Here is an 18,420-nt window from a genome sequence, read left to right on the forward strand (position 1 = left end):
CAAATCTTGTAAGTACGATGTGGTATGTGTGAAGGAGGGCTGTCCGTGGCGGGTGCATGGCTATAAAGGTAAATGGAAAGATTATTAGGAATGCTCCATTGTCACTCAGCACACTTGTCATTTGCCCGGGGTGCAGAAGACCCATCACAACCTTACATCGCAATACATCGCAAATGAGATGTACGGGATGATAGTAGAGAACATGTCATATGAACCAAAGTCTATTATCCGGTATATTCAGGAAAAGTATAAGTATACCATCTCGTACAGTAAGGCGTGGAGTGCAAAACAAAAGGTGTTGGAGATGAGGTTTGGTACGTTCGAGGCTGCATATGATAATGTTTCTCGATTGCTGGCCGTCCTATGTCAGAGAAATCCTGAAGGTTATTATGACCTGAAAACTCTAGACAGAGGAGAAGGTCCGCCGCACATATTGTAACGGGTCTTTTTCAGCTTGGGCCCATGTATTAACGCATTCCAACACTGCCGACCTCTCCTTTGCATCGATGGGACCTTTCTCACAGGAAAGTATAGATTGCAAATGCTGACAGCTATTGGAGTGGATGGAAATAATCAGTTGATTCCTGTTGCTTTTGGTTTTGTTGAGAGTGAGAACACAGACAGTTGGTACTGGTTCCTGGAACGGGTTAAGCTCGCAGTCATATCGGTGCAAACTTTTTCAATCAATTTAAGAACAAGCACCTTATGGATACGTTCAAGAGGCTATGCAATAAAACGAATCAGCAAAAATTTAACAAGCAGTGGCAGAAACTTGATGAACTGACCGGGAAGAAAAGAGCCGAGGACGCATCAAAAAACAGATATGCACAGGATGAAGCAGAGGCTTTGTGTCCGTTGCCAACAGATACTGCACGTACTCGCAGAATATCCGGGTCAGCGGTGAAAACATTTTCTGAATGGATTGAGAATGAACCAAAGGAGAAGTGGGCGTTACTTTACGGTACCGATGGTACAAGGTACGGCATAATGACCACCAACTTCGCCGAGATTTACAATTGGGTGCTGCGAGGTGTCCGTGGGCTTCCACTGGTTGCAATTGTGGAATTTATCGTCCGCGGGTGTACCGATTACTTTAGGGAGCGGTTCACTAAAAATCAGGTATTCATGCACGATTATGACAGATATTTTAGGAAAATGATAACAGAATATATGACTAAGAAGGCAGAAAGCGCCCGGCTACACCATGTACGGCAATGTGGTACACAGGAGCTCAAGTTTGAGGTATCTCCTAAAGACAGAGCACGACGTGGCATGAGACGTCAAACTCCTGTAAAGGAGTGCATTCTCAAGTTTGATGGAACTTATTGTTGCTCATGCTTGAGGCCCAATTTGCTACACTTACCTTGTTCTCATGTAATGGCTGCTTGTGCGGATATTCGATATCCTGTCAATATATATGTTTCCCATTACTTCAGAAAGAAGATAATTGCCAGCACCTGGCAGTATGAGATCTATGGATTCCGTTTGGTTGGATCGTTCACTCAGACAGCGAATTCTGTTATATATATTTCAGACCCAAGATCATCACGGGTTCAGAGAGGGCGCCGTCAGACACGGCGTATTCGTAATGATATGGATGATTCAGAGCTCCGTCCGAGGATACAACGCTGCAGTGCATGTAATCAGATTGGACACACGTATAAACGTTGTCCAAACAATGATGCTGGGCCCAGTTCTGCTGAAGCTGGCCCTACAGGTGATGCTACAGATGGAAGACCTCCGGTTGTATCAAGGAGTGGGAGACGTCGCCGATCGAGGGTTAGTACGTCATCAGGCATCATTTAGTTCTAATTTTATTTGAACGTTGTTTGCTCATATGTAATATTTGCCGCGTTGAGATTGTATCAGACCTGGATGCGTATTTGTAATATTTGCCGCATTGACTAAAGACAGAATTTTTGGATTCATATATTTGTACTGTTTGTTATCATATTATTTTATTTTTAATGGCTTCATGTATTGTACTATCGTAATTTTTGGATTCTACGTTGCAAAACGGTATCGTTTAACCATCTTCGTACGAGTTTTACATACCGTAATCTTTTTCGTAAAATTGAATTAAAATTTTATATGCATACATAAGAGTATGGCGAATAAATCTTGTATTTGCAAAAAGTCTGAATTTCAAATAGTTTCTGAAACATAAATTCTAAGAAAATATAACAAAAACCATAAATTCTAAGAAAATATAACAAAAACAATAACCAGGGACCACCCGCCCACTGGCCGGGCGGGAGGCCTGCTCCAGGGACCTCTTCACGAATAAAAAACTTTTTTTATTCGTGAAGAGGCCCCTGGAAATTTTTTTTGGAACCTCCCGCCCGATGGGTGGGAAGTACCCATTCTCCTAATTTATGAAAGGGAAATTTTTTATTCGTGAAGAGATCCCCGGCCCCACGTTTCCCGCCCGTTCAAAGGGTGGGAGGTACCCATTCTCCTAATTTCTCCCATCCGGATCCCTTTTTCGAATTTTGATTTTTTTATCCCCTTTTAAAAAAAAACTCCCGAACTGGACAGCAAATTTCGGAACGGCCCGTTGTAAAGGCCCATTACAAAGAAAATTTCACAGAACTAGGCTGAAAGGCCCCAAGAGGCCAGCCTTTTCCTTTGTACAGGCCCACTACGAAGAAGAGATTTCACAGAAAAAGGCCCAGCCGTTTCCTCCCCTCTTCCGTGTCGTCCTTTCCCGTCCGCGTCGCCTTCGCAAACGGTAATGGCGACGGCGGAGAAGAAGAGGCCCCGGATCAGCAGCGGAGCGGGGAGGAGGCCAAGTAGAAAGGAGGTTCATCTCTTTTCTCTCCCCCAACTCCTCCTCTCATTAGTCGGGCTGCAATCACTCAGCTCCTTTTCCCTGCCTATTCGATTGTCTGTTCCTATTCCCCATTGATGCATAGTTGCGCTTGCTATGGGCACGGGCAATCTAATAGTGAAAATTTGGTGTATGTTCCTAAACTTTATTTGTTACGTTATACCAAGGGGCCTTGCCAGATTTTATCGGGGTGCTAGACTCCACACCCAATGTTAGATAAAGCCCGAGAAATCTGGAAATTGTCTGGATTCCTACGCAGGATATATTTGCTGCATGAGATCAATTAGTCACTATGTGGGATGGATGTGCTGTAGGATCAACTTCTAACGCACCAATTAACTATGGTGTTGTCCTGCTGAACTTGTGTGTCGCGACATTCATCTTTCAGTGTTGTTTCTTCGCACTGACAGCACAATAAGCACTTGATGATGCTTGGTGTCATAATCTGCTTTTGAAGAGAACTACTAGATGTATAGGTATTTTGGGGCTCACGCGGGTAATTCTATGCTCTTGGCTAGGTATTGGAGAGGAAGAAGGCATTCAATGAACTTATAAGGAAAGCTATAGCTGTGAAGGACCATCTAGAGCAATTCCCTGCCTTTCATAAATTTCAAATAAAGGGTAATTACATTGTTTTTTTTACTATAATAAAATAATTTTGGAACTGTAGAGGTACCAATGTCACGGTATGACTCAGAACACCTACGTGTTTCAGGTAGTCAGCAAAACAAAATTGAATGCAAAATTTGTCCATTGCAGTTCTAATTCAGCACACTGCTCATTGCTTTTCAGTCAGTTATGCTCTGTTGTTCTGGGGCCGAGATATCAAGCTCACTTTCCTGGATCTATCCTGATCTATAGGTCTTTCAGTCTACTTGGAGTCTGGACGTGGGGATAAACTTACACTACCAATGAGGAAGTACATCCAAAATCTTCTAAAGGTTATATGCATTTACTTTCATTGTATTCTGTTCTTAGCGCAGCATTTTGCAATTTTGCTTTTACATGTTCCTACTCTGGATGTAATTCTAGCAAATAAATTTAGGTTAACATGGAGGAACCCTATGGAGCAGAATGGTCTTCAGAAGAGAAAATTAAGCGCCAGGAAATGGTGGCCCCAGAAGCGCGATATATCTTTATCAAGCAATATTTAAATGGGTTCACTACCGAATGTTCCATGAATCAAGATGCAGGGGTGGAACATAACCACGCACCATGTAATGAAGGTTGCTTGGTTGGTTTTGTACACTATAGGTTTGTTTTGGAAGAGGAGCTGCCTGTTGTTTATGTGTATGAGCTACAGATGGAGCCTTCTGCCCAGGGTAAGGGCCTGGGAAAGTTTATGATGCAGTTAATTGAACAGATAGCTTGCAAGGTAATATGGTCTATTCGTAGTCCTAGCTATTTCTTAATCCAATACTCTGAATATTATTTCATGACACCAAACTTTTTCATTGTCAGTTGCATGTTTTAGTTCAGCTGTCCTGACTCCTGACATTCCACCACATGTATGCAGAACCAAATGGGAGCTGTGATGCTAACAGTTCAGAAAGCTAATACTCAAGCTATGGCTTTCTATACTAAGTTGAGGTAAGCTTATATACTGTACATTAAGTTGTATTTGTACCTTCCGGTTGCCTAATCTTATGGGCACCACTTCTCTTTTAGTCTAATTCTTTCTCTCATCCAGATATGTAATATCTAGTACCTCACCATCACAAGTGGATCCTCAGGTATGAGTACCACTTTACCTGTTTTTCTTATAACCATAAAAAAATTGCGACTCTTATCATGGTTACATGGATCTCTTCATTTTCACAGATAGGACTTGAAAAAAGCTATGAGATATTGTGCAAGACATTTGACTCTGAAGCTAAGTCTAAATTAGAGGTACGCAGCATACTCATTACATATGGCATAAGATTTGCCAAATCTGACAAACTTATTCACCACTAGTTTGCACTACATTAACTGGCTGTACTCGTATCTGCTCTAATATATGTAATTCACAAAAGTATAATGTGGTGGTAGTGTTCTCTCTAGCACTGATGATCTTCATTTCGGCAAACGTTTTCAGGATGGCGACAAAGAACTCTGAAGTCAAAATTCTCAGGATGGGCATGATGAGTCCCCATAGCATGATCTTAAACCACAAGTTTACATGACATATTGTCATGCAGCCCTGTTACTGCAATTAAAATTCACAGTGTGACACGCTTGGCTGAGTTCACAATTTTCATCCTATCTGTCGGTATCTTCTTCTTATTAGTGAATTGTGTCCCGCTGGATGCTTAGCAGTTAACAACTCTGCTCAACTTGCTGTAAGCTTGTAATAGTTACGATGAATATATACACTAAAATTACATTTGAGGTGTGAGTATATCATTTTTCTTATAAAAAAATTCCATTTATATGTGCTCCAAACATGGCCATCGTCGTATTGGGTGGTTTAATATTACTATATTAGTATATTCTACATTTTTCTCTTGTCCTCTAAAATTTCTCTCTTTGGGTTCATACATACTCCCGATATGAAAATGCTGGTGCTTGGCCGCTCGTTTTGTAAGGCATTCGGCAACACTTGATGCTGTGTTGCGTTAGGTTGCCGTGCAAACTTGGTGGATTTGTGGCAATGTTTTCCAATTTTCTGAAAGGGTTAGGAGAGGTCAAAACATAAGTAAAGTGAAAGCAGATTAGATATAACAGAGCAGTATTTTTATTTCTAGATAATGAACAGACCAGTAGCTAGCAGCATCAAGAGAAACTTCTCTCTCCGATGGTTAACAATACAACTAGCAACACTGGAAAGCACAAGTGCAAAACACAATAGCAGTATACTACTCGTTCAAACTCGAGAGATCACAGCACAGCAGGTCCGCGCGCTTTCTCCTGGGGCCCCTCTTCCCCTTGGTGATCGCGCTGCCGGTCAAAAGCACCTGCCCCTCCTCCTCCTCCTCCTCCTCCTCGCCGCCGCTGAGGCCGAGCAGCTGGAACTCTCCCAGCCTCCTGAACGCGGAGCGCTTGCGCGGCGGCAGGAGGTCGTCCCTGACGCCCGCGTAGGGCCTGTTGTGCTCGCCGCGGTGCATACCGCACCTGGCGCAGATGCGCCGCCTCAGCTTGCAGGGGTACCTGAGCTGCTCGCCCGTGAAGCCGCCGGCGAAGGTGCACCGGAGGATTATGCGCAGGGTCTTCGTGTTGCTCGCGCCCTCCTGCGTCATCTCGCAGTCGACAGTTTGTCTCACAGATACCTAGCTCACTGTCATATCCTGATGTCTGATGATCTGATGGCAGCACATGTTTATAGGTGCCAAGAACTTGGAAAGTCAGAATCATCTGGGGATGCAAATGTATAGCACGAGCACGCAGGCAGCCTGATCTCGCATGGGGTGGTTGACACTTGACACTGACAGTGGCGCCGCGCGGCAGAAAAGCCGTAACGCCTGATGACGTGGTAGTGTATAATCCAGACTGAAATTGCCAACTGAGCAAGGAACCCAAATAAAAGGCCTCAGAGAGGAAACACGTTGTGGCTAGCATGGCCATTGCACGGTTGTTGTGCATACGTCCAAGCTGTGCTGTGGCTTACTTTCCTCTCATACGAATCTGAGGATGACGACGAGCTCAACCATGGCACGCACTTGTGAAACCTCGCCAAGGCGAGCGCCAGAACGAAGAGGTAGAAGACGCTATCTCTGGTCTGATTCATCTTTTCTCCCAGCGATCCTGTGGACGCGCTAATGCAAAAGCTGCGGCTGTTTAGAGCATCCAAACAAAAAGATCCCAAGAAGGAACGTGAACAAGCGCTGCAGATGAGTGTTGGTCTATCCTTTCTATCTTATCTGGGTTTTCAAAGCAGAGCTATTGCTGGCATCTTGCACCGCGAACGTGGAGATGCGAAGGCTAGCTAGCACACACTATACTCCGCATTTACAATCAATCCGTTGTCCTTCGGAAAATGCCACCAGTTGTCTTCGACCTCACGAAGAACTAGTGCATTTCCTCTCTTTTTTTTCAAAAAGTTATTAAATAAGCCCAACGTAGAGAAGAGGCCCAATACTATTCTCCTTCCAAAAGGAAGCCCAAAATCTTATCTCCACCAATAATGATGCTCCGGCCCTGTCTGCACGCGCATGCAACTCAGGCCCGTCCACTCGACCGCCGGCCCCATATGGGGTCAACGGGATGGACGGCAGAGGCATGGGCCCGTCGTCCGTCCCACCTGACGGGTCAACACTCCAGCACAGTCCACACCACCGTGCCGCAGCAGTGCCCGCTCGTGCAGACGCAGCGGCAGCGCGTGCCAATGTCCCTCTCCCTCTCCCTCTCCCTCTCCGGCCTCCGCTCCACGCCGGATACGCGAACGACGGCAGCCGTCCGATCGGAGCCGAGCACGCGCTGCACGGCCACGGAGGTGGCCGGCCCTGTACTCCCGCGCCCCGTCCACAAAATTTTCCACCGCCTACGGGCTACGGCACCCACCCCGGCGGCTGTCCGGCACCTGCCCTCAGGCAGGGCGCGCCGGCCGTGCGCGGCCTCGCTGGCGCCTGTGGGCGGGGGCGACGGCGAGGCGGAGGCGGACGCGTTGGCGCGTACCACCGGCGAGGACAAGCCAATCGATGGGTTTCATCATTTATTTATGCCTTGCGGTTTGGGTTCCTGGGGTACTGTCTGGGGAGGAGCCCTGGAAATCAGTGGAAACAACGAGGCGAACCATAAAGCAATCAGCCGTAGACGTCCTTGGGGTGCTGGTCTTTGGCCGCGATCTCATCTCACGACCACCTGTGCTGTGTAGGCTGCGTGGTTGTGGACAAGGAAAAAAAAATCATTGAGCCTCGACGCACCAACGCGTCTCCGCTTTGTTGAGCCAACAAAACATTTGCAGCTGGATAGCACGCGGGGAAATGCTGATGGATGAGAGAAATGTGAAGGGATTCGCATAGATTGAAAATCATTTTATAAAAAAAACAATCAAGGACTTTTGTCATGTAAGATTGCATCAAAGATAGGATTCGCGATAAATACATACATCCACCAAGAACTCGGCCAAATGAATTCAATCGACATGCACAGGATGCGAGAGCAAGAACATTTAAGAGGGGCCATGAATTGGAGTAAATGGAAACCAGAAATAGCTATTCAATGTGGAGTATCTTCCTCACCAGCAACTCCGTTTTTTCCCCCCTCCTGGCCTGGCATCCCCTCGCACTTGCTCTCCCTGCGTACCGGAGCTGACCTCTCTTCAGAAGTTTTTAATACTCGTACATGCAGCGTGGCGTCCTCTAAATGAAAAACTGTCTACAGAAAAAAGGCTGTAGAGGATTGAACTGGCAAATATATCAAAGAATAAACCAGCACCCTTTTTTTTATTCCACTGTCAACACTTACTAAGCTAATGACCAAGCAAGCCATAGACCACTAGATACTTCTCGTAAAAAGCAACAGCAACAACAGAATTCTTGATTATTCAAGTGCCAGATGGTACATCTGCTCTTTACGAGTGGAATTTGCTTAACGTGCACGATTATAAAAATGGAATAATTTACAAATTTACAAAAAGCATTTGGAGGCCGGGGACGAGGAGTAATGGAGTATCACCAGTAGTATTAAACTTCCCCCGGACTGAACTTTTCCAGGACAATCCTCTTTCTGGTAAAAGTGAGCTTTCTCCCACCAAAGGCCAGCAGAACAATTAAGGGAACTCGATCCATCCTGGGCTTCCATCTATCAATTCATGAACCTCCGGAAATGAAAACTTGAAAAGGACACCCAAGCACTTGAATACCACGAATTTACCCGCATGCTTCTCCTATCAATGCATATGATTACTCCTTTTCATTTTTTCGAATCAAGTCAGTGGAGCTTGTCACGCCGTACGTCCCCCTATTTATTTATACCCGTTCAAAGTCAATGCGCAACACATCGGCCTTCGGCTCTGATGTTTCAGTGTCACTTCTAGGGGTCATAAAAAAGGGTGCGTGTGATTCTACTACCACTGGAAGAGTCGTCAACCCGGCACGCCTCCCCACGGGGAGCAAAGCAAGAAGCAAAGTGCTCTGGCTTAGGAAGCAAACTTCCAAAAAATATGGTCAGGCGACCAGAGTTCAAACTTTTGCGGCATTTTTTAAACTGATCTACGGCCGAGACCTTAGAATCTTAGGCCTTGGAGGCACCTGAATTTTTGCATGGGTTGGTGCACCCAAGTTTGGACCCTGAGCTGGTCTGCCATGCCCATGCACACACGCGCGTGCACCAAATGGGGTGTGAGGCCATGGAAGTGCCAACATGCCGGCTCGCTTGGTCTGCCCTTGGATGGATCCAACCCGGCCCAACCCCGTAGAAGGAAGTCTTGAGTTTGATCTTTTGGTTTTGGATCCCGATACCATTATCACATTTGGGAATCCACCAACGATTTAATGCTGCTTCGTCCCTTTCCAGGCCGGGTTGCAGCGGTGTCACATCCGGGTTCAGGATCCGGCCTGTTTGGGACCTGCCCAAGGCAAGGTGCGCCCGGGCAAGAAAATGAAACAGATGTTGCTAAAATGAAATATTTTGGGTCATTTATAAGACTGCTACCACTAATAATTTCAGATGATCCAGGTGAAATCTACAGACATTCCAGCACGGTTATTATTGGATATCGTTTGGTCACAGGATCACACATCAGAAGTTGTAATGGACAATCATGGTAGCATTCTGATGTCTTGGGGCTTTATTATCTAGTAGTATAAGTTCATCTCACTTTTCCTGGGATAATTTCTTGAATAGTCCCTCTATTGCTTCATTGTAGAAGTAGTCTCATGGCCGCAGGAATGTTAAAGCTTCAAACATACTATTATGCTGCATTTCAAACGTTTTTCTCCGAGTGCTCTCTTGAAAAGAAATTAACTGCACTTGCCTTAGAAGCGAGGAAGGAAAATCTGACAACTACTGCCTCACTCAAAATCAAAATCTGATGTGAGCAATTAATACCTTCTGATACCGGCAAATTAATTAGAGAAATATGCAAATTCTTCTCTCATTATGTCTTGGAGTTTATTTGATGCCAAATCTTTTCCAGCAGGATAGCCCTTCCCAGCCACACACGATCCTGGCGCTGCATGTATGAACGCAAGACAGCCAGTTTTGCAGCATAGCCAACACAAAAGATACTGTGAAGCGCCATGGGCGAACAGTAGAAGAGAGGTGGAAGCGTACTTGCGGGTGGGCGTGGGCGAGAAAAGTCAACAGGCCCGACCCGTTTGGGCCTTAAATGGCTCCAGCTGTTCCCACCCAAACCCAAGAAAGCAACAGTAGGGCCGGCCTCGAACCGAGCGGGTGGGGCCCTTTTAAATACTCCTCCGGCTCTTAATTCGGTTATTACTCCGCCCCGCCTACCGTTCTCTCCTCTTTCCTCCCCGGCCTCGTCGTCGCCCCCGCTGATCACTCCCCTCCTCTCCCCCCCTTCCACGCGCGAGAGCAGCGACGCCAACCCAGGCAGCAGGGAGCGAGAGCGAGGTCTCCGCTCATACACCGCTCCCTGTTGTCTGCCTCAGTCCACTCCCGTCAGAGAGAGAGAAGAGAGAGAGGGGGGGAAGGCGAGGGAGTTAAGGGTGGAAGGGAATTAATGGCGCCGGCCCAGGAGGAACAAGCGGAGGCCTGATCGATCGTCGATCGATATAACATAGGTGCGCCCGTTTCTCTTTCTTCTTCCTGGCGAGCGAGCGAGGCGCCTCCCCCCTCCTGAGCTGTAGTGCGCTGCTTCGTGAGGACCAGCGGGATTACTGCTCGTACCCCCGCTGCTGCGCCACTATTTCTTGCATAGGAGCGAGGCTATATAGCGCCTAGGAGTCGAAGCTATAGCTACCCCCCCCCCCCCACCCCCTCGTGGTACTAGTAGTCGACTAGCCGAGCCGAGTCCGAGCAGTCCCCTCCCCGGATTGCGCTCGAAGCAAGCCGCCGTCCGAGGCCAGGGCGAGGGCGAGGCGTGCGCGCGCCGCGACGCGATGGACTTCGGCGACGACGTCATGGACGGCTCCGACGGCCAGCACCGGAAGAAGAGATACCACCGCCACACCCCGCGCCAGATTCAGCAGCTCGAGGCGTACGTGCCCACTGCCGATTTCCCCCTTCCCTTCCTCATCTCGTTGTGGTTGTTCGTTCGTTTTATGTGCTGGATTCTTTCTTTGCTCAAATGGCGGTCGCCTCCTGGTGCGCGCAGGATGTTCAAGGAGTGCCCGCACCCGGACGAGAACCAGCGGATGCAGCTGAGCAGGGAGCTGGGGCTGGAGCCCCGGCAGATCAAGTTCTGGTTCCAGAATCGCCGGACGCAGATGAAGGTACCCCCGCCCTACTGTTAATGTTTTTCTGATCATCAGTTGGTCGTTCATTCTCCTGTTCGAGACGCAACGGCCATTTATTTGGGGTGTCGATGGTTTGGCCGGGTTCGCAGGCGCAGCACGAGCGGCAGGACAACTGCTTCCTCCGCGCCGAGAACGACAAGATCCGGTGCGAGAACATCGCCATGCGCGAGGCGCTCCGCAACGTCATCTGCCCCACCTGCGGCGGCCCGCCCGTCGCGGACGACTACTTCGACGAGCAGAAGCTGCGCATGGAGAACGCGCGCCTCAAGGAGGAGGCAAGCCCCACCCGCATTATTATTCTCCATTGCTCGTCTTGATTCATTTCACCCCACATTGCATTCTCGTCTGCCTCACACGGCGTTTCACGTTGCAGCTTGACCGGGTGTCGAGCCTGACGTCCAAGTACCTGGGGCGGCCCTTCACGCAGCTGCCGCCGGTGCAGCCGCTGTCCATGTCGTCGTCGCTGGACCTGTCCGTCGGCGGGCTGGGCAGCCCGGCGCTGGGGCCGTCGCTGGACCTGGACCTCCTCAGCGGCGGCTCCTCGGGGTACCACCACCCGGCGTTCCACCTCCCGACGGCGGTGTCCGAGATGGAGCGGCCCATGATGGCCGAGATGGCGACGCGCGCCATGGACGAGCTCATCAGGATGGCGCAAGCCGGCGAGCAGCTCTGGGCCCGGACCGGCGGCCCCGACGGGCGCGAGGTGCTCAACGTCGACACGTACGACAGCATATTCTCCAAGCCCGGGAGCTCGTTCCGCGGCCCCGACGTGCACGTCGAGGGGTCCCGCGACTCGGGCCTCGTCTTCATGAGCGCCGTCGGCCTCGTCGACATGTTCATGGACTCGGTAAGTTTTTTCCGGTGTAACTTTCTAGCCGTTACGTGACAGTGCTGCTACTACTTTTATTATCTTTGTTATTATTGTGCGTTCTTCACCTACCGCATCGATCGTAAGCGTGACGTGCACACTGTCACTGTGTGTTTCCTTTCGCAGAGCAAGTGGATGGAGTTCTTCCCCGCCATCGTGTCCAACGCCCGTACGATCGACGTCCTCGTGAACGGCATGGCCGGGCGGAGCGAGTCGCTGGTTCTGGTAGGGCAGCTCGATCGATCGTTCGTGCTCGCGTTGCGTCCGCTGCACGTCGCGTCCGCTTGTGATCTCACGACTGATTCCTCATTCCTCTGCGTGTATGTGCAGATGTACGAGGAGCTGCACGTGATGTCGCCGGTCGTCCCGACGCGCGAGCTGTGCTTCCTCCGCTACTGCCGGCAGATCGAGCACGGGCTGTGGGCGGTCGCCGACGTGTCAGTGGACCTGCAGCCGCGCGACGCCCGGTTCGGCGCGCCGCCGCAGCCGCCGCGCTCGTGCCGCCTCCCCTCGGGCTGCCTCATCGCCGATATGGCCAACGGCTACTCCAAGGTGAGCATCCCGCCGGACACATCGTGTTCGCCATGTGCGTTGGTTGTTGCCACCGCGCATACGTAATCTTGGCGAGCGGATGCAGGTGACATGGGTGGAGCACATGGAGGTCGAGGACAGGGTCCCCATCCACCTCCTCTACCGCGACCTCATCCTGAGCGGCGCCGCGTTCGGGGCGCACCGGTGGCTCGCCGCGCTGCAGAGGGCGTGCGAGCGCTGCGCGTGCCTCGCCACTGCCGGGATGCCGCCCAGAGACATCGCAGGAGGTAAGCGGATGTTGCCGTGTTGGTGTGGTATCTATGAGAATTTCCGGCGGCTAAGAGAAATTAAGAAGGGAACCCACGCGCGCCGCTTTGTTCGCAGTGACGCCGGAAGGGAACCGGAGCATGATGAAGCTGTCGCAGCGGATGGTGAGCGGCTTCTGCGCGAGCCTGAGCGCGTCGCAGCTGCATCGGTGGACGACGCTGTCGGGGCCCAACGACGTGGGCGTCCGCGTGATGGTGCACCGCAGCACGGACCCGGGGCAGCCCAGCGGCGTGGTGCTCAGCGCCGCCACGTCCATCTGGCTGCCGGTGCCCTGCGACCGGGTGTTCGCCTTCATCTGCGACGAGAACACGCGCTCTCAGGTCCGCCGTGCCGATCGTTTCACATAGGCTATAGCTGTGCTGTACGTGTGCCCTAATTTAATCCTAATTTTAATTTATTATTGACCTGACCGATGATGATGCGTGCAGTGGGACGTGCTGTCGCACGGCAACCCCGTGCAGGAGGTGTCGCGCATCCCCAACGGCTCGCACCCTGGGAATTGCATCTCCTTGCTACGAGTAAGGAGGCATCTCTGAGAATTATTTGGAAAGGCCGTGCACGTGTTTACGTCCTGATGAAATGTACATGTGTGTTTTGTAGGGCCTGAACGCGAGCCAGAACAGCATGCTGATCCTGCAGGAGAGCTGCACCGACGCGTCGGGGTCGCTGGTGGTGTACGCGCCGATCGACATCCCGGCGGCCAACGTGGTGATGAGCGGCGAGGACCCGTCGGCGATCCCGCTCCTGCCGTCGGGCTTCACCATCCTGCCCGACGGCCGGCCGGGCGCGTCGCCGTCGTCGTCGTCGAGCGCCGGCCCGCTGGGGTCCCCGCCGGCGGGGTCGCTGGTGACGGTGGCGTTCCAGATCCTGGTGAGCAGCCTGCCGTCGTCGAAGCTGAACGCCGAGTCGGTGGCCACGGTCAACAGCCTCATCAGCACCACGGTGGAGCAAATTAAGGCGGCCTTGAATTGTGCCAGCCATTGATGGTGGATCCACGGAGTTGATGCGTGCATGCATGCGTTGCCCTTGCACCTGCTGCCCGGCCTGGCCTGCGTAGGTCTCCCACCCGACCCCCGGCCGCCTGCTGCGAGGAGTGAATTCTCCTTCAAGGCGTTTGGTTCGCGATGGAGGAGCTGCGCTCTTGGTTGGTTGGGGGGCTTCAATGCTTGCTTGCTGCCCATTCATGGAGCCGGGGCGGGGCTGCTCAGCCCTGCCATCATTGATTCAACTCTCCTTCTCCCTCTGCCACCCATGCATGCATGGTAACTTTTCCTCTTGCTCTATGCCTCTAGGTGTCCAGTCTCTCTGTGTTACAGGGTTTGAAGCTTGCTTGCTTTTCGAGGCTTTGCATGAAACGGAGGAGTCAAGAACGCACCATGCTCGCCTCATTCCTCTTGCTGCCGTCAGCTGTTCTGTTTCTCTCTTTCCCTCCCCTCATCCCTCCATAGTTTTTTGCCATCCATTTGCACCGCCCCCATTATTCTAGTTTGTAGCCGCAGCAGAGGATGATGAATGGTTCGGGTATTGACTTCTGTCTATTGGTGTTAAAGCCTTCATGAACATTGAATCTTTCTCTCTTTTTTCAGTAAAGTTAGTATAATCTAAGGGAAGTATCACTACCATTCAGTGCTCTGATTGTTTCTTCTTGTTCTTCCCCCCTTTCACTCACTGCTGCATCAATTTGATGGCTTGTTTGGCTCGTGGAACCTGTCATGTTTGCCGGTATGAGCCAGCAGCCGCTTGTCGATTTCTGAACAGGCTTTTGTGATGTGCGCTACCACTCTTCTTCCTACCAGTTGTAGTTACTCTTGCCACCTGCTGGCTGGGCCGGGTGTCCACCTCAGCCCACTTCATGTATTACCTGTCCGCGATGCGATGCAAAATGAAGGCGTACTACGTGGTGTTCAGGCTCGGGCATTAAGAGGCTGCCTGTTGGGCGCAGGCTGTAATAAGTAGGGGCCGCCACGCCACCGAATTCAATTGCGATGCATGCATATATGTTTTTGCATCCATCCATCCATCCATCCATGGCCTCCCCTCCCCCCGTCCCCCTTTCAATTGCTCCCTATTAATACGGGTGGTTGCATGGAGTACTGTATGAGTTGCCACTCCCCTGGTAGAATTAAGCGACGCTACAGCTAGAGAAGGAGCGGAGAGCCAGCCCGTAACCCTAGCTAGCGTTCCCCACACCCACGCCCGGGAATTCCAGCCATGGATCCACGCGTGGCTAGCTTGCTATTCCATGCCTTCCATGCGAAAGCAACTGTTCCTGTGATCTTCGCGCACGGGTAATTCTGATTAAAACTATCAGAGATCACGAGTCTCCTTGGAATTCCAGGACGATGGAGCTGGGCCGTGCGCGCACTCCAGGCAGCTCCTCTCCTGCGGCTGCGGCTGCGAGCGAGCCGTAGGCCGTAGCTCTCGTCCGCCATGCGCCTCCCGGACCGCGAGCATGTGTGAGCACGCACGGCGGCGCTCCCCGTATTGAATGGCGCAATGAATTTGCCATGCTGGTGCGAACAGCGCCGATCCAGCAGGCCCTAACTTGTCACCATCGATCCCATATTTTCGGCGTTCGGGAGCTGGAATTGTTGTTGGCCAGCCCGCCGCCTTCAATGCCTGCGTTTTTTTCCCCCATCGGCCGGGTCGTGCTCGTTCGATCGCAGGACGCGATGGGATGAGACGGGCACTCGCCTCTGGTTCCCGGCGTGTTCCGCTCATCCCCCCTGCCCTGGTCCAGGCCCGTGCCACAGGTGCTGTTGGCCCGTTGACATGGGGCGCAACGGAGTTGCCTGCTTGGCGCGGGCTTCCTGCTGTTGAATGGCACCGTGCATGGCGGCGACTCGTACTGTCGTACACTACTGCTACTACTACGGAAATCCGTGGTGAAATTAAAAAAAAAATACACATGGCATGGCCCTGGGCTGGGTCTGGGCTGAGCTCGATGTGAGCCCGCAAATACGTTCCCGGCCCCGGTCCAGCCTGGGCCCAATGTCTTTGCTGGTCTGAAGTCTGAACGGAACGATCTGGTATTAGAATTCAGAAACGGAATCGTCGTCTGCGCAAAGATGCAGATCACTCGTAGTTCCCCAATGAGGGCATGGATCATGCATGATGCTGCGCGGGAGTGGCGGCGCGATTTGCAGAAGCAGTTGGACGAAAACGGAGTGCCAGTGCAAAGCACGGGCGCCTGTCCGTCCGCCTAGGTGGCACGCAGTTTATTACGCGAAAGCGACGTTTATTCAGTCAGAGTTTTCAGAGCTCTGGAAGTAGCAAGTCCCATGCCACACGAGTAGTAGATACCAGACAGTGGCACACGACATGCTTGACTAGTTGATTTATTTACAATGCTCGGATCTTTTATTTTTCTGATCCTTCTTTCTTTCTTTTTTTTAATCATGCTGCATGCAGCCGAGCTCTGCCAAGGTTTGGGGTTGTTCAAATTGGAGCCAGCTTTAAATAACATGCAGGGGCCTTTGAATCAGCCACACTGCCATTGCATGCAGTGTAATGGCATGTCCAAACACAAACAGTGACGGCGACAGCTGAAAACTCATGATTAAACCTGCCTCTTCGAAGGGCAGAGAAGGAGGAGGGAGGGAAAAAAAAAGAAAGACCATTATCCAGGCCTTCAGCTACCCTGACAGGAAGCTAGCTGGTTTGGACCCATCCAACGCAATCTGCAAGTAATGATCATGCAACAAGCCAAGAAATGAAGTGTACACGCATGCTGGTCCCGGCCGATGAACTCGACACGGCTGGATACCGCATTACTCAGTACACTTGAGAGTCAATTAGGCATTTAGTAAGCCGTGATCCACAGGCCAATAGCCATGCGAGGCGAGCCACTTAACTCCCCCAGCTAGATCGGCATGGCCACGCGGGGAGGGCAGCCAACCGGCCGGCGCGGCCGATGAGCTAGTCAGCTACTCCATCACATGCACGACGCCCGCGTCCTCCCCAGCCTCCGGGCCTGCCTGCCGGCGAGCGTCGCCAACATCTTGCAGGGAGGGCATGCGGATGCAGCCTGGCCTGGCCCTCGGTTAATTACTCCATGATAGGGTTTAGAGAGCACACTGGACGTCCTGCGCCCGCGTTGATGGCGCTGCGGCTGTCGCAGGCCGGCTCCGCGCGGCCTGCACAGCGATCCGACGGTGACCGGTGAATCTCCCTCGCAGGTCGACAAGATCTCAGCACGGAAAAAGGTAAAGGCGCCCCTGTCGGATCGCGGGCTCAGGTAGGTTACCCGTTTCACAAGCTTTGATCGGGCCATTTCCCTTCCCTTTTCAGGCGATCGCGGGCGACGCAAGTCAGCGACAGGACCAGACGCCGGCGGGCTCCCGAGATAGTGGCGCGGAGCTGCCGGAGACTTCCTGGTTCTTCTGTTCTGGGTTCGGGGGGAATGAAAAAACTGCTTCAACGATGCATTGATTTTTCAGAAGAATCATGTCATGTGTAACACGGCTATGAAAGGCAGAGGGTGACCTGATTGTCCTGTCCTCATTCCTCAGGAAGACCTTTTTGTCGCTGTCGTTTCAAGACATGCATGTCATCGACGTGCGTGCCAACAATAACACCCAACAACCTACAACCGCCAGCGAAGTTTATGATAACAGCAATCAGTACAGAAGAATGAACAATTGAACACAAGGTGCAAGCTGAGATCCAGCCCATGAACCAATCAACTGTAACTGCCAAAAAATTAGGTGAAATCACTTGAAACAGGCAGAGGCAGCTCCATAGATTCCAGGGTGGTTATGCGAACTAATGCGCAATTTGAGGCATTTATGGCCTCTGCGTAATGGCTCCAGTGTTATTAATTTAAGCCACGCATTACAGCTGCCCCTTCAAGGTCTCTGTCATCATGCTCCAGAGAAATGCAGTTTGTTTATGAGGGCCAGGGGTGAATGCAGCCATGCAGGTATTCAGTACGGACCACAAAATAAATTGTGGAGTCACATTTGCCGTTACTAGCAGAGCAGCTCTCGATTATATTGATGCTGCTGCGACATGTTTTAAGTTTAGTCAATGGTCAGATTTTTAATATGAGATGACTAGATATCCTGAAACATGTCGGGGGTTTCCATCAAATCCGACAAAACTGAACAAGAAAAAGGAAAACTGAAATGAGTGCATGAAGGACTTATGATGATAGTAACGTCCCTGGCTTTTGACCATTAATGCAACTAATAGCGTGTTTGCAGTAACTAACATCGATGATAGTGACCTTGTTTTTCAATGGGATAAAGGCTGTTGATGGGAAATAATCTGTTCCTGCAAGACTCTTCTTTATTTTTCCTCCTCACTGTATGTCCTTCAAACTCGCAGAGTGTTTTTTTTTCCTTTGGCCAAAACCAGGAAGAGTGATGGCCAGATTGCCGCCCAGTTGCCATAGTTCTAGATAACTTGGAATGAAAAATCCATTTCACAGAACAACTGTTGAATAATGATGTGAAAGGAATAAGAATACCTTCTAATTCCAATATTTTAATTAATTGTACTATATTTTTTAGCATAATGTAAGT

General features: G+C 50.8%; 2 protein-coding genes across 2 annotated transcripts; both read left to right on the forward strand.

The window, feature by feature from the left end:
- The first annotated feature begins 2,676 nt into the window (after nt 1-2,676).
- LOC112901445 (N-alpha-acetyltransferase 40) lies at nt 2,677-5,239 on the forward strand. The gene is made up of 8 exons (XM_025970370.1): nt 2,677-2,803; nt 3,349-3,451; nt 3,692-3,771; nt 3,876-4,205; nt 4,347-4,420; nt 4,521-4,563; nt 4,652-4,720; nt 4,908-5,239. The coding sequence occupies exons 1-8, from the start codon at nt 2,735-2,737 to the stop codon at nt 4,926-4,928; spliced, it is 789 nt and encodes a 262-aa protein (XP_025826155.1). The 5' UTR covers nt 2,677-2,734; the 3' UTR covers nt 4,929-5,239.
- A 5,540-nt stretch (nt 5,240-10,779) lies between these two features.
- Nucleotides 10,780-14,687, forward strand: LOC112903577 (homeobox-leucine zipper protein ROC8-like). Its single transcript, XM_025972832.1, has 10 exons — nt 10,780-10,910; nt 11,028-11,145; nt 11,259-11,444; nt 11,543-12,016; nt 12,164-12,262; nt 12,368-12,589; nt 12,675-12,855; nt 12,953-13,215; nt 13,324-13,413; nt 13,496-14,687. The coding sequence occupies exons 1-10, from the start codon at nt 10,813-10,815 to the stop codon at nt 13,877-13,879; spliced, it is 2,115 nt and encodes a 704-aa protein (XP_025828617.1). The 5' UTR covers nt 10,780-10,812; the 3' UTR covers nt 13,880-14,687.
- The last annotated feature ends 3,733 nt before the right edge of the window (nt 14,688-18,420 follow it).

This window comes from Panicum hallii, chromosome 1 (assembly GCF_002211085.1).
Source record: "Panicum hallii strain FIL2 chromosome 1, PHallii_v3.1, whole genome shotgun sequence".
In the NCBI taxonomy this organism is placed as follows: Eukaryota; Viridiplantae; Streptophyta; class Magnoliopsida; order Poales; family Poaceae; genus Panicum; species Panicum hallii.